General features: G+C 42.8%; 1 protein-coding gene across 2 annotated transcripts in view; it reads right to left on the bottom strand.

Annotated features, from left to right (window-relative positions):
- CFAP44 (cilia and flagella associated protein 44) overlaps positions 1–15,425 on the bottom strand; it is a 969,845-nt gene that overhangs the window by 566,289 nt on the left and 388,131 nt on the right. For both annotated transcript variants that reach the window (XM_078656625.1, XM_078656626.1), the window contains 2 exons: positions 8,306–8,408; positions 6,320–6,536 (listed from right to left, as the gene is read on the bottom strand). In XM_078656625.1, coding sequence (XP_078512751.1) covers positions 6,320–6,536; positions 8,306–8,408 — 320 coding nt within the window. The remainder of the gene's footprint in view (positions 1–6,319; positions 6,537–8,305; positions 8,409–15,425) is intronic.

Here is a 15,425-nt window from a genome sequence, read left to right as displayed (position 1 = left end):
CACGTGGAGAGAGATAATGTGGGTTCCCTCTTGGCATGGTTGGCCAACCTGGCCCGAGGGGTACGCCGGTCCTGGCTTTGACCCCTCTGGCAGGCGTACCGGAATATACCAAACAAGGGATTAACGAGATGTTCTTGGCATTCTATACGGACCTCTACGAGAGCAAGATGCGGGGTGCATGTGATGGATTGGATGAGTTCTTGGCTGAAGTACAACTTCCGCACCTTGAGGGCGACCAGGGAGACGCGTTGGGGCAGGAGATCACAGTGGGGGTAGTACGTAGCGCAATAAAACATACGGCGCTTAAGAAAACCCCAGGCGCAGATGGCCTACCAATTGAGTTTTACTCTACTTATGTCGATATCCTGACCCCCAAATTGCTGGTGGTTTATCGGGAAACTCAGGAGGTAGGGAGACTACCGGATTCCACTTGTGAGGCTATCATTATCCCGTTGCTGAAACCAGGTAAGGACCCTTTGTCTAGGGTGGCCTACCGCCCATTATCTATGTTAACAACTGACCATAAGATTTTGAGTAGCATTCTTGCGACCGGCTTCTTCCTTACATGACACAACTGGTCTATTCTGACCTTATCCCAAAGCGCAATACCGCAACTAATGTGCGATGGCTGCTGTGGATTCAAGGAGATGACCATAGTGAGACCCCTGCCGAGGCGGTGCTCTCAGTGGATATTGAGAAGGCATTTGACAGCCTTGAGTGGCCGTATTTGTACCGGATCCTACGCGAGTTCGGACTTGGAGGCGCCTTTGTGGGGTGGACGGAACTCCTTTATAGGTCAGCGATGGCTTGGATGCGGACGGGTGTGACAATCTCATCGGCCTGCCGGGTGGGGCGGGGCACGCGAAAGGGATGCCCGCTCTCTCCGTTGCTGTTTGCATTGGCCATTGAGCCACTGGCCTCCCATGCCTGGTTGGGGAGGCATGATCCGGGTTTATACCGTCGGGGGGACATGCAGTTTATCTCCCTCTATGCGGATTACCTGTTGATCTTTCGCGCCAATATGGATACGGCTTAGGAGGGCGTGCGACAATTGCTCCGTGTGTTTGGGCAGTACTCGGGGCTGAAGGTAAACTGGGCAAAGACCTGCTTGTTTCTGGTGGCGCCGGCTGTGCTGAATCCTTCGCAGGTGGCGGACATCCGCTGGGACCCCCGTTGTTTACCTTATTTATACACCAACGTTTATCATACCCCAAGGATTTGTTGGAGGGTAATTTGGGCAGGGCCATACACGGACTTAGGGGTAGTTTTGGGCTTTGGGATACGTTGCCACTATCCGTAGCGGGTCGGGTGGCGCTCCTGAAGATGGTGGCGCACCCACGCTTATTGGATTATTTTCGGACGTTGCCGATCTGGGTGCCGGGCTCCGTCTTCCGACAGCTCCGCTCTATGGCTGTGGGATTTATCTGGGGGTCGGGCAGATGGCTGGTTGCTATGACCACAATGATACGCCCGAGAGCTGATGGGGGTATGGCAGTGCCAGATTTTGTATGGTACTATTTAGCAGCGCAGTTGCAGTGGCTCACCCAGGGAGTGGCTCGGGAGTTCCCGGGCCCAGAAGGCCCTGCAGGGTGATGGATCCCACAATATATTCTGTCCTTTATAGTGCTCCAGCAGAAGATGCGTCTTGAAGAGAGGACGCTGCGGTTGTGCTGGAATTGGAGCCGGGTCGGATTCAGTCGCCTGTATGCTCCGGAGATACCGCTGGGTGTGTGTACGGCCTTACCGCATGGCGGGGAATTGGGTGGCACTAGCTAACTGGGAAGATCTGGGAATACAAGTGCTGGGAGACCTCTATGAAAATGAAACTCTGTTTTCATTTCAGGCCCTTCAACATAAAAACGACCTTCTGCGTGGGGATTATTTGCTTATTTCGGCTATGCAGCATTATTGGGGGATGGGTCTGTCGGAACCACAAACCCCAATGGTGTGCCAGTATGTGGTGATGGCGGCGGGAACTGTTAGGGCCATTACGTGCCTTTACAGGCGCATATTGACGGAGGCTCTGGAGCCATTGCGCACGTTGCAGGGAAAGTGGGAACAGGACCTTGGCAGGGAAATCCCAGAAAAAACATGGGTATAGCTGATTAGAAGAGCCTGGAAGAGTACGAGGAAAGCTAGATTTCAATTGGTACAGTTCTATGTCCTGCACAGGGCGTATTTGACGCCGGCCAAACGTAATCAATATTTCAATGCGGCAGCCGCTCAGTGCCCGAGATGTAGCTTGAAGGGAGCCGACTTCCAGCACCTGATGTGGAGGTGTACGAGTTTAGGAACATATTGGAAGGAGGTGCTGGAACTGCTGTGTCATATAACTGCCGGACATTAGAACTAGACAAGGACATCTGTTTATTGCACTGGTTCGCACATACAGCAAAAACGAAATCACAATGCATTGGAAATCAGCGAGGGGGCCAGGTGTGGGGGAGATGGTGGACGGAATTGCTCAAATGGGCGCAGAGTGAAGGAACACTTAGGCTCCAGCAGGCCCTGCGAACTAATAATGACAAGGCACTGGAGGCGATGAGGGCGTTGCAGGGCTTAGTTGCGATATTGAAGGCCCAAGACTCAGAATCAGGGGAGGGTTCGGACTTGGAGGATTGGCGAGATCTAGCTGGCGCTTTGGCACGGGGGGGACTTTACCGAGATATGATCAATGGACTTAATGATAATCTCTGAAAAGAACTGTTATGCCCTGTACTGTATCACTGTTGATTCTGATGTACTTTAATTTTTGACAGGTCACGCTCTTGAGGCACACTGGTGGCGGAGGGAGGGATATGGGCGGGGGGTACAGTGCGAAGCGGTTGATCATATATTATACTGTCATTTATCCAATTGATGTTGCATTGCTGCTCACCGGCGCTGGCTGTTTGAAAAATCAATAAAAAAATATTGTGAAAAAAAGCACACACACCTAAAATGAATTACACACTTACCATAATTAATTACTAATTAATTAATGACAATGAATTAACAACTAATTATTACATAATTAATAATAAATGAATTTACACATTTAACACTATAACATCTCAATTAAACAAATATTAATAAATAAAAATTATTCAATAAATGTAATATCATTAAATTACTTCCCACCCTATTCCCCTATAAATCCACAACCCGCTACAGAACTAAAAAAGCAAATTTCAAGCAAAAAAAAATAACAACTACAAAAACACATTTTATATAGTTGAATTACTTCCCACTCTTTTTCCCTATAAACCCAATACACGCTCAGGTACTAAAAAAGCAAAATTCAAATAAAAAAAATTAATAACTACTTACATTTTTAACACATACAATAAAAATACAATTATTATACAAAAAAAACATTACACACATAAAATATATACTAAAATACATAATATTAATAGAAAATCGATATTTTTAACAATTATATTTTTGCAAATAATATACCAAACGTCGAAAAAGTTTACATCGATATTACTTACCTAAAATCGATATTCTTGACCACGAGAGTTTGTCTGTCGATATTCCTGACCCACAATATTTTTAACACAATATTTGTGCAATTCGATTTTTATTTTTACTCGATATTCTGGGGCCCATTAGGATGGCGGGCGGATTGCCCCCGCCAGGCTGGCGGTAGCCACCGCCAGCCTGGCGGGGGCAATCCGCCCGCCATCCGCACCTGAATTCCCCCCGCCATATTAGGATGGCGGGGGGACGGCAGCGGACGGAAAGACCGTTCACCGCTCTTCCGCCCTGGTCGCCTTGCGGCCGGGGCAGAAAACATTTAATATGGTGGCGGTGTCTTTTAGACACCGCCAGCCATATTAGCATTGCCCACGGAAAGGCAGCATTTGCATACACAATGCGGCAGGCACCACGCGGTGCCTGCGGCTTTTTGTATGCAAATGCATGCATGCATTGTTAGCATTGTGGCGGGTGGTGCTGAGAGCAACGCCCGCCACAATGTTAACAATGCAGGATGCGCCCGCCACTGTGGCGGGCGCATCCTAATACCCCCCACGGGACCCCCGCCCTTATGGCGGGCGGTCCCGAGTTCCGATAGGATGGGTACAGTGCGAAGCGGTTGATCATATAGTATACTGTCATTTATCCAATTGATGTTGCATTGCTGCTAACCAGCGCTGGTGGTTTGAAACATCAATAAAAAAATATTGTGAAAACAAAACACACACACCTAAAATGAATTACACACTTACCATAATTAATTAATAATTAATTAATGAAAATGAACACCTAATTATTATATAATTATTAATAAATGAATTTACACATTTAACACTATAACATCTCAATTAAACAAATATTAATAAATAAAAATTATTCAATAAATGTAATATCATTAAATTACTTCCCACCCTATTCCCCTATAAATCCACAACCAGCTACAGAACTAAAAAAGCAAATTTCAAGCAAAAAAAAACTAACAACTAAAAAAAATAATCAACACATTTTACATAGTTGAATTACTTCCCACTATATTCCCCTATAAACCCAATACACGCTAAGGTACTAAAAAAGCAAAATTCAAATAAAAAAAATTAATAACTACTTACATTTTTAACACATACAATAAAAATACAATTACCATACAAAAAAAAAACATTACACACACATAAAATATATACTAAAATACATAATATTAATAGAAAATCGATATTTTTAACAATTATATTTTGCGGGCGGTCCCGAATTCCGATAGGGCGGCGGGCGGACTAAGTCCACCCGTCATCCTAATGACCCCCTCTGTCTCTGCACCATATTTTGTTAATACGCCAAGTAGCTTCTTGGCACTTAGCAACATGGTGAGTCAAAATGAAGGGGGAAGCCATCGGAGGTCAAACAGAGATGGGTACCCATGAGCTTATTCAAACCAGGGGCCATGGTTGTCATGGGAATCTTGAAGTTACACAGAATACCTTTACTACTTGAGCAGAGACGTGTGCGGCTGTTCTGTCTAAAGATATCCAGTTCAGAAACTGGTAGCAAGGGAGTATATGTTCTTTTGTTTTACGAGAGGCATGTTAATTCAAAGGAGCCGATAAAAGGAGTTAATTCCCCCGTTCAAAACTGGCAATGCTGAGGGAAACTGCTGGAGGAATGGGGAATAACTTAGTGAAGTGAACAACGTTAAGTCCCCATTTTCTAGGTTCAACTGTGAATAATTGAGAAATCTGCAACCACAAAGTGAATGGAACACAATGGGTATGGACTGGCAGTGAGCAGATGTGAGGCACTGGTAAGGAGGACATCAGAAGTTTGTGGACCCTAACCAGTGGTTTCCAATGTAGGCCTAAGAGGGATGAAACAATGCCATATTCTCACACAATATGCTCCTATGTATAATGAAATGAGTTCCATTCACATTCATTACATTTTATTTTATCTTTTCTGGATAAACTCAAATTCTGGTCATATGCTGGACACCCCCAATCCAGACGGTGCACAACGTTTCTGAAATGATGAGACTGTGAAAAAACTCCCTTTAAAGATGCATCAAAGGCAGCAAAGGGTGGTAGTTCTACCAAGTTAAGATTGATTTACTTCCCTCGGAGGGTGAGGGCAATAATTGAGACCCCCGAAAGGGACCTGTCTCAGCACTCGCTTTTTAGAACTGTCACACCGGCAGGCCTGGCCCACTTACAGCCATGGGAACAACCCTATGCAAATCTGTCTTGGGTGAGTCACAAAGGGCTCAATCCAGTCTGAATTGTTGTGGCATGCCCCCTCTTAGTAAAAAACCAAGCAACTCCAAGAGGTGCTTCGGTCTTAATGGACCTCACTGCGTAGTTCAACTTGAGACCCCAGGCACAGCAAACTATGATCAGATCAGGAGGAGTTGGGACAGGGCCAGCTGGGGTGGAGCTTTCAATGGTGCAGCAGATGCAGTGTACAGATACCCCTAAGGGTGGCAGTGTTGCGCTTTCCAAATGCTGTCGATTTGATTTGATTTAATGAAGTGGCACCAGGGACCAGGGATCTGAGAGGGCTACTGCAGCTCAATCATGGCTGCCCTTTACTACCCAACTATGGGGCTGATTTAGAGTTTGGCGGAGAGGGTACTTCGTCACAATAGTTAAGAGGCACAATATTGTGTATGAATCTCTGGAAGATCCAGTGTTGAAGATACACATTTAAATTGTTAAAAGATAAGATAATAGCGGACAGGAAACATCCAGGGGCAACACTATGGCTGTGAGCAGAAGACGATAATAGATAACCGGATGTCTAGCAGTAAAAGAGATATTGTATCCCGAAAGCCAGATCTCTACAAGACAATGACACAGAACCATTTGAGACTCACTTGATGTGTCCTGCACCAGACGTGGTAAGTTGCTTCTCATTTTCAGTGGAGAAGGTGACCCGGTAAACATCTTGTGAGAAAGCTTTGGACCTCAGCACAATCCTTTCATGCCTCCAGTTCCAGATAGTCAGCATGTAGTCTGGACTGCTGCCTACGCTGGCCAATAGGGTTCCAGATACGTTAAAGTCAACATAAGCGTACGCCTCCATTGTTCCTCCTAGAAAGGCAAGTGGACAGTTCAATTTCTGACTTAAACAGTAGCAAACAAATCAAGGCAGTTAACCCAAATTAGCTATTTGCCTTTAAAGTTCTTTGCCTTTCATATCATATTCATAGCACGTATCCCCTCATTCCGACTGGGTTCAACATATCAGGTGATAAAACTACCCATTGACATCATGGTTATCATAGTATTACCCCAGGGGGTTTCACTGCAATATTCCTAGTTTCGGAATGGGGAACAACATGAGGTTTCAGTGTTAACAAATGGTAAACCTGAACACAATTTCCCCTTTTCACTTATTTCTATCAGGCAACTTTATCTTTGCAGTATCTTGGAGGACCTGCACAGTAAGAAACCGTGGTTTGTGCATCCCACTTGAAATATGAAACTAATTTAATGTGCGTCTCAGAATGATAGCTTTAGTGTATTTGAGGGTATTGCAAATTTCATCATTGGTTTATCAATACCTCACCAGTGTCCACCAGTGGAATGAGATCTGGGGTAACTAAAACTGTTAGCATGCTGAAGCTTTGTATGCTTTTCTGTCTTGACTAAGCAGTATTCTGAAAATGCATTGTTATGTTATGTTACAATAGTTTTCTACAGCGTGGATTGTGTTGGACAAGTGGGTTTAAGGTGGCTATACTGAGTCAGATTGTTTTCACTGTTTTAAATTAGAACGTTTTGGGTGATATTTTTGACATACTGTATTTGGAATTTACGAAGGTGCTGGAGAAAAGGCTGCAATCACTCTGGTTTCATGATTATAAGAAAATACATGGGATGGACTGGGACTAAAAATAAAGGGCTTGGCAGATGGGCTATTCCATCAGAAAAGCGTCAACCATATCACAAGTGCTTCAGAGCCTATGTCACTTGTAACATGGCAGATATCGCGTCAACCATATTACAAGTGCTTTAGAGCCTATGGCACTTGTAATATGGCAGATATCGCGCCAACCATATTACAAGTGCTTTAGAGCCTAAGGGACTTGTAACATGGCAGATATCGCGCCACCCATATTACAAGTGCTTTAGAGCCTATGGCAATTGTAACATGGCAGATATCGCGCCAACCATATTACAAGTGCTTCAGAGCCTATGGGACTTGTAACTTGGCATAAAGAATATTCACCACGCTTTAAGAGAATTTCCCATCCACCAAATTCTCTATAACTGAATGAAAATCAAAGAACCGTACATGTTTCTTGGGAGGAATTGTTATTGGCCATGCGTGTGTGCTGTCTGTGGTTTTCATGCTGATTGATCATAGTAAGTGGGAACTACTCGTCATAGTGAAGCTGGTGTCCAGGCAGTGAATGATTGTGTGGGGCTGTGGCATGGTGAGACTAATGATGGAATTCATTCAATGTCTGACTGAATTGTTTAACTGCATGCCCATTCCATGTCAAAATCAAGGGACCACAGGCATATTAGCAATTTCTGAATGTATTGTAGGAAAAAGCTAGGACATTCATTAAAAGATTTTGATGTTGAGGGGCGACTTAAGTGCATGTCTTCATAGCATGGGAGATGGAAAACAAGGCTGATGAAGATGGTTACCTAGTCTAAATATGAGACAACAGTGTTGAAATGCCACAAGATGCCCTTGGGGGTTAGGAGCTTGTTTGCCAGAGCTCAACTGATATATATTATGTATAGTGTGGCTAAGTATGGAACATGTTTTAAGCAGCACACCCCATAGTCCATTACTCAAATCACTTCTGAAATCACAAATTATGAGATAATGCCATGGAACATACCTCTGAGGATTCTATAAGATTTTAGAGATGGATATTCATAAATCATAATCTTGGGGTTTTCTCCTTTTTCAGCTACTGCAAAGTAGTATTTACTGTAGTGCACCTGCACAAAAAGAAATCATTCTTTTAACCTGATACCATGATGCCAAAATGTAGCACCGGAAAAAACAGGTTCTTCTGTGCCACAAACATGTATTGGTCGTCAGCATGTACTCTGCAACCACCATCACCCATAAACCTTACCTTTTGTATTGAAAAATACTGATTTAAAGGACAAACATACATCATAATATAAAAATGGAAAATAACAAAGTATCTATGGAAGAACATTAATAAATATAAAGATATTCTCCACTCAGGATGGTTCCAATAAATCATTATTGCACATGATTATTATTATTAAATTTTATCCCAGTTTGAAATATTTGCCAGTACTCAGTAACTCATCACATACACAGCAACATCTAGACTTTTTATGTTCTAAATCAACTGCAAAGGATGTGATTTGCTGCAGATATGTTTATATGTATATATTATCAAAATAGAATATTTACTACACTTGAGAAATACATTTCAACATTTCACTTTTGCAAGATGTTATCATGATGTATATTACAATTAATCAAATGATTGTAAAAGAAACATACATATTTTCATACCTTGAATTGTACTAACTAAACGTTTATGCTAAGATGGCACACTTTATAATATATTGAGTTCAACAAACACCTACTTCGAATGGCATTGAACAATCAGTTCAAAGCTTAAAATAGCCAGATTCACATCCCATTTTTTCACTTAGAGAAAATAGATCTGTTTGGACAGGTGTGGACACAGTCATCAAAGAAAGGCATACATCACTCAGTGATGCATTCTTTTTGAAAGTCAATACAATGTGACATTTTGCATGGAACTGTTGAAGAAAGACATTTTCACACCCACTGGGGGTGAAAAATTGTGAGGCTCTAATCGAGCTGGCCAAAAACACCAAGTATTAAAAAATAATCCATAGTGTTCTTGGCATTCGCAGAACAACCCGGCTTAAATATATGTGTTGTCCATGTATCAGGAGTCATCCACTGTAGTTTTACACACTTTTAGGATTCTTGGGAGTCAATATGGTAAATAAGTAAATCCAGAGCTGGGAAAAATTGACTATGTATTTTAGAAAAATATTTGATGAAGCTAGCCCTCAGCATAACAACAAATGTATACTTTTAAAATTAAGTTTAGGGTTGGGTCAGAGTTAATATTAAAACAAGGCGACATATTACTTTAAATAATTATACAAGTTAATTCAATTTAAGGTTACGGTAAAGGTAATATAATAATGACTTTAAATTAAATAAAAAATACAATGAAGGAATGTATTAGAATTCCGGTAAAGTTTAAGATGAGGGGTGAGGAATGCAGTGAAGTCAGGACAAAGTAAGGAAGACAAAGTAAAAGTAATTTCAAATTTATGAGGAAAAGGATGTAATCGCAAAAATGGGGAAGTAAAAGTCGTAGCTGTACAGACATGTAGTCATACAGGGAGTACAAAGTGTGTTATCACCTGTCAGCTAATCTAAGGATACGCATTAATACCGGATTGATTGAAGGAATATCAAAGAACCTAACGTCTGTCTTGGGATGAATATTTATGTCGATTCTATGTCAAAATCAAGGGAATTTTGTCATAGTACCACAGGAACTTTAGCAGTTTCTGAATGTATTGTAGTAAAAAGATAGGACATTTGTTAAAAGATTTTGACGTTGAGTGTCAATTTAAGTTCATCTTCATGACAAATGTCTACCACTGAAATAGAAACAGTTTTATTTGGGTATGCATCTAATGAAATTTGTTAGATGTGACGGTATGACTTTAAATCGCTGGTATTTGACACCTTCACCTTGGTACAAGGCATACAATACTACCACAGTGAAAGCCAAAAGATGAGAGTGATGCCACATAATGTCTCTTGGTCAGGTTTGATCGGATCTCACAGTATTCCACAGATAAATGAGCATCCTACAGAAAATTCTTAGGACTATTGAGAACGGATATCCAATAAAGACTGTGACAAACCTAATTAGAATCATACACATAAATAGCATTTTTAAAGCCCAGTGTGGGGAAGGGGTAGCACATATATACACACCCAAAGTGTATGTCAAACCTTTACGTGAATTAAGGGGACAGAGTTAATCACTAAAACTATTCACACCAATTGTCACCTCACTATTGCAGCTGAAAGTGTGCAACACAGGAGGAAAACTTTAGATATGCGTAAGAAATACTTGACTCAAAGTTGAGATTCAAGTGAAGTTTAGTAGAACAGTCCATCATATGTATTGCATAACATATCATTGGTCTAGTCTGTCTTCTCTTTTAAAGCAACAATGCATTAGGAATGCTTGTGAAAAATATGATAGCTATACCATAGGCTTCAGCTCTTTTGAGATTGTACACTCTGTTAGTATCAGTTTAAAATTGGGTCCACCTGCGTTCGGGGTCAATTGGATTTTGAAGCACCCATTTTGAACTTTCCGAAAATATTTTAGCCTTGCCCTGATAACCCTTCAAGTTCAGAACTTTCCAAACCTCCTGGTAACCAGCATACTATGCCTTCAATCATTCCTGGCTTAGAGGATGTATTTTGCCCAGTGCACAAGTGGAGTCATCCTTTTGATGAGGTCCACCAAATAATCCACCACATCTTTGCATGAATCCCTGGTTTTCTTCCTAATCGTCCTCACTAAAGTGAGGGGGCACGGATGGGAGTTCCTGAATCCTGATTTCTTAAGGTTAGTGATTACCATTGTTTTCAACATTACTAACATGTTCAATTAGTCCATTGCTTTCAAGTATGTAAAAGGTGGAAGAGCTATAATTTAACCCACACTTAGGGGGTCATTAGGATGGCGGGTGGACTTTGTTCACCCGCCATCCTTTCGGGGATTGGGACCGCCTGCCATAAGGGCGGGGGGTCCAGTGTGGGCAATTAGGATGCACCCGACACAGTGGCGGGCGCATCCTGCATTCCTGGCATTGTGGCAGGCGGTGCACTCAGTACCGCCCGCCACAATGCCAGGAAGGCATGTAGTGCACTTCCATGCACAACATGGCAGGCACCGCGCGGTGCCTGCCATGTTGTGCATGGAACTGCTGGGGGGTACCATAGGTACGCCCCAGGTGCCACCCCCCAACATCCTAGGGGCCCGCGAACACCGCATGCCTTTCCGTGGCGGTAACGCTGCCACGGAAAGGCACCCTCCCACCTGCATCCTGATATGGATGGCAGTGTCTAACAGACACCGCCACCATATGAAACCCTTTCCGCCTGGTCAACTCATTGAACGGGTGGAAAAGTGGCGGACGGTCTTCCCGTCCGCCGCGGTCCCCTCACCATACTAATGTGGCAGGGGGGAAATGGGTGGCGGGCGGGCTAGGATGTAGGGCGGATTGCCACTGCCATGCAGGCGTTGGCGATCCGTCCTACATCCTAATGGGCCCCTTAGACTTGATTTAGGTAAGTATAAAGGTTGTTCTTTTGCCCCAAATCCTGTCTTTTGAAAATTATACCTGGAAAAAATATCCAATAAGGGTTCATGCTGCTATTGGCGTAGTAGTATTTGGCACATTAGTGATTCACAAGGGCACAATGTTGTGGTACAGCCACAATTATATAGTTATACCTGTTGTTTGAGATTTCACAAGTGTTTGACTGACAGTGACTTGTGATAATTACCATCTCAAACTGATATACAAACATGACTAGTGGTTAAGGAAAGTTCTTGACTACATCCTGTCTTAATTGAAATGTCACACAAGCTGGAAAAAGTATATTTTTTTCTATGACCTGGAGAACCAACAATGAAGGCCTATTAGGTGTATCACTTGGTATTGACCAGTTCTGAAAAGTATGCATAGGGTTGCAAAGATAATTCACAAATGTTTCCCAAGGGTAATAAGTTGAGCGTTTCCATATTTAAAGAATGTCCCTCTTTACCCTTGTCCTTCACCATGCATCATGCTTGCTTATTTTTGGCGTAATACTACTGTGCATCTCATCACCTACTGATTTCAACAGCAGACTCCCTTTCCCATTTCCTTCTCTATTATGATCTCGAATTTGGGAGATTGTGAAGATAGTACTGTTTCTCTCCAAGTCCAGTCCACCAAGTGACAGAATTTAGTTGTTTTGCTCTTGATTGTCTCTCTAAGTAGAGCTCATGCCTTCTGTGGAAGTTTGTAAGCCAAGTGAAATTCCAGTCCATCCTTTAAGAAGCATATCAGCAGTTACAGACGGCGAGTCTTAAAAAAAATCTTTCACCTAAATTGAAGCCACATACACAATGAGACCTACAGCCACTATATGAAATCTGTGTTGAGGAAATTGATTCTATCTCTTCATTAAGTCTCCTTCTTTCTTTGCACATTAATAAAGAGCGCAAAATATCTTCCTTTGTCACATCGCCTTATTATCCCTATCATAGGGAAATCAGCTCTTATGATTTAAATATGTGTTCGCAGCCATCCCTCTTCTTTTTATTTAAATATTCTTCAGCAGCCCACTGCCATTAAGCCACATCCTGCCAGAAATCCCTGAAGCGCACTCCCAATCAAGCAAGGTGAGCATCATGTCCAAGCTCTACATCTACCACACGATAAGTGCAGTTACCACCAGACCAGTGCAGATATCAGCAGGAAGGAAAGAGGAAGAAGTAAAGCCTTGGAAGCTTCATGGAAAATAGCATAATGGTCTTGTTACAGCTGAAGCATGATTACCGGGGAGAACAGAGAACTGCAGCTGGATGATAGGTAAGAAGCGTTGATGAACAGCTAAGTAATGGTTCTTTATGGTTGACAGACTTTTACCTGAAGACATTAATGGTGAACTGCTCCCAATTAGGCACTAATAAACTGTGATTCTTGCTCACCATAAATGCTGTTTCAGTATTGAAAATCACTTATTTTAGGTCAGGTTCCCAGAAAAAGCAGACACCGATCTAAGCAATCACTTTCCTTCCTTCAGTTTGTCCCCTGCCAGAAAGTTTTCAATTGCCACAAAATGTCACAATCTTTGATTCTTTTATGCTCAGACCATGTTTGTTCTTACTGTCGGCAGGTATGCTTTCAGGTGCCTGTGAATACCACAGAACTATCTGACTAGAGAAGGATTGAACTGGGAAACCATTGTTTCGCAGACCACATTGTACTACGAACCTCTCTTATTGTGGAGGACTGGCCCTACAAAGCTGAGAGCACCTTCACAATCTGATCTAGGGCACTCCCTCATTGACGGTGCACAATACAGACCTGACCATCCACCTATATACTAAAACAATTCTTTCTTCCCACTATAGGCAAGTTCTTGCTCTTTCAAGTAGACACAGGAACTTCGGTTTCATCTTTCAGTGCCAATGTGCTGCCCTTTATATGCATGGGAGGCAGAGACCCAACTGCAGGGAAGCCAAGGTACAGACCTCATGGTCTGATGGTTGGCAATGTCTCTCCCCTCTTGCACATGCAGCAGCCTATGGAACATGGAGGCACCATTCATTGCTTCCCCGTTTATGAAAGCCGACATCGCTACATAAGGTGCCAATGCAATAAGGCCAGTGTAGATCCCACTAGAGACTCACTCTTGGTGGCCATAGTGAACAAGCCTGCATTTTATTATTGTCAGCCACCATCAAACAGGTTCTCTAACCAATATGTTTTCATTTCACCTTTGGTAGCTATTCCAGCTAGCCACCAAAGATCTCTTGATATTTTAATCTCGACAGCCAAGATTAGATGCCATAAACGCCCTTCTTACCCATAAAAGAACCATCTGCTTCACAATTTCAACTCTGAAACATGGCAGTTGTGCCCTGTACAGCGTCTGGAGCTAAGAAGTTCTGAATCAAGTGTGTCATTGAGGGTTGGTGATTCAGTGATCCACGTGTCATTAGCTGACGGTCGGTGATTCAGTGTTCCATGTGTCATTAGTTAAGGGTCGGTGATTCAGTGATCCTCGTATCATTAGTTGAGGGTTGGTGATTCAGTGATCCACGTATCATTAGTTGAGGGTTGGTGATTCAGTGATCCTCGTGTCATTAGTTGAGGGTCGGTGATTCAGTGATCCATGTGTCATTAGTTGAGGGTTGGTGATTCAGTGATCCTCGTGTCATTAGTTGAGGGTCGGTGATTCAGTGATCCACGTGTCATTAGTTGAGGGTTGGTGATTCAGTGATCCTCGTGTCATTAGTTGAGGGTCAGTGATTCAGTGATCCACGTGTCATTAGTTGAGGGTTGGTGATTTAGTGATCCTCGTGTCATTAGTTGAGGGTTGGTGATTCAGTGATCCTCGTGTCATTAGTTGAGGGTCGGTGATTCAGTGATCCACATGTCATTAGTTAAGTGTTGGTGATTCACTGATCCACGTGTCATTAGTTGAGGGTCAGTGAGTCAGTGATTCACGTGTCATTAGTTGAGGGTTGGTGATTCAGTGATCCATGTGTCATTAGTTAAGGTTTGGTTATTCGGTAATCCATGTGTCATTAGTTGAGGGTTGGTGATTCAGTGATCCACATGTCATTAGTTGAGGGTTGTTGATTCAGTGAGCCACTGAACCTGAAGCATGGTGCTTCTTCTAGGAACAATAAACATTGGTAAACTCAGATTAGGCACAGCGAGGCAGATTTCCTTGGAAGCATATTCAGTGCCAAGTCTAACTTTGGGGACAGGGGTTCCAATACTTGTAGGAATTCCTCACCTTGGTGATATAGTATAAAACCCGAACTGAAGTCCTTGCTACTAAACCGATCACGGTCTATTAAGAGTATACCAGAAGACTGTGTTCAGTACTATCTGCAATGAGAAGCAAACAGTACATTCTCTGAGGAACCAAGAAACTCTTCTTGTGAGGTGCAGAGCCGGTATACTGAGTCTTACAATCTGAAGCTGGTATTGTATTCAAGCTGCTGCATAGTAATCCAGTTTGTGCAATAATACCTTGTCATAAAATGCAGATCAAAGATTCATTACCTATGTAGACCTTTCCTAATACCCTACCCACGCTGTGCAACCGCGTTCCCCTTGCGTATACAGCTGTATAAGGGAGGGCAGGTGTACTGCGATGGGCCTATGGAA

The sequence above is a fragment of the Lissotriton helveticus genome, chromosome 8, assembly GCF_964261635.1.
Source record: "Lissotriton helveticus chromosome 8, aLisHel1.1, whole genome shotgun sequence".
Lineage (NCBI taxonomy): Eukaryota > Metazoa > Chordata > Amphibia > Caudata > Salamandridae > Lissotriton > Lissotriton helveticus.
Note: the sequence above shows the minus strand (reverse complement) of the source record. Positions and strands in the feature narration are given on the sequence as shown.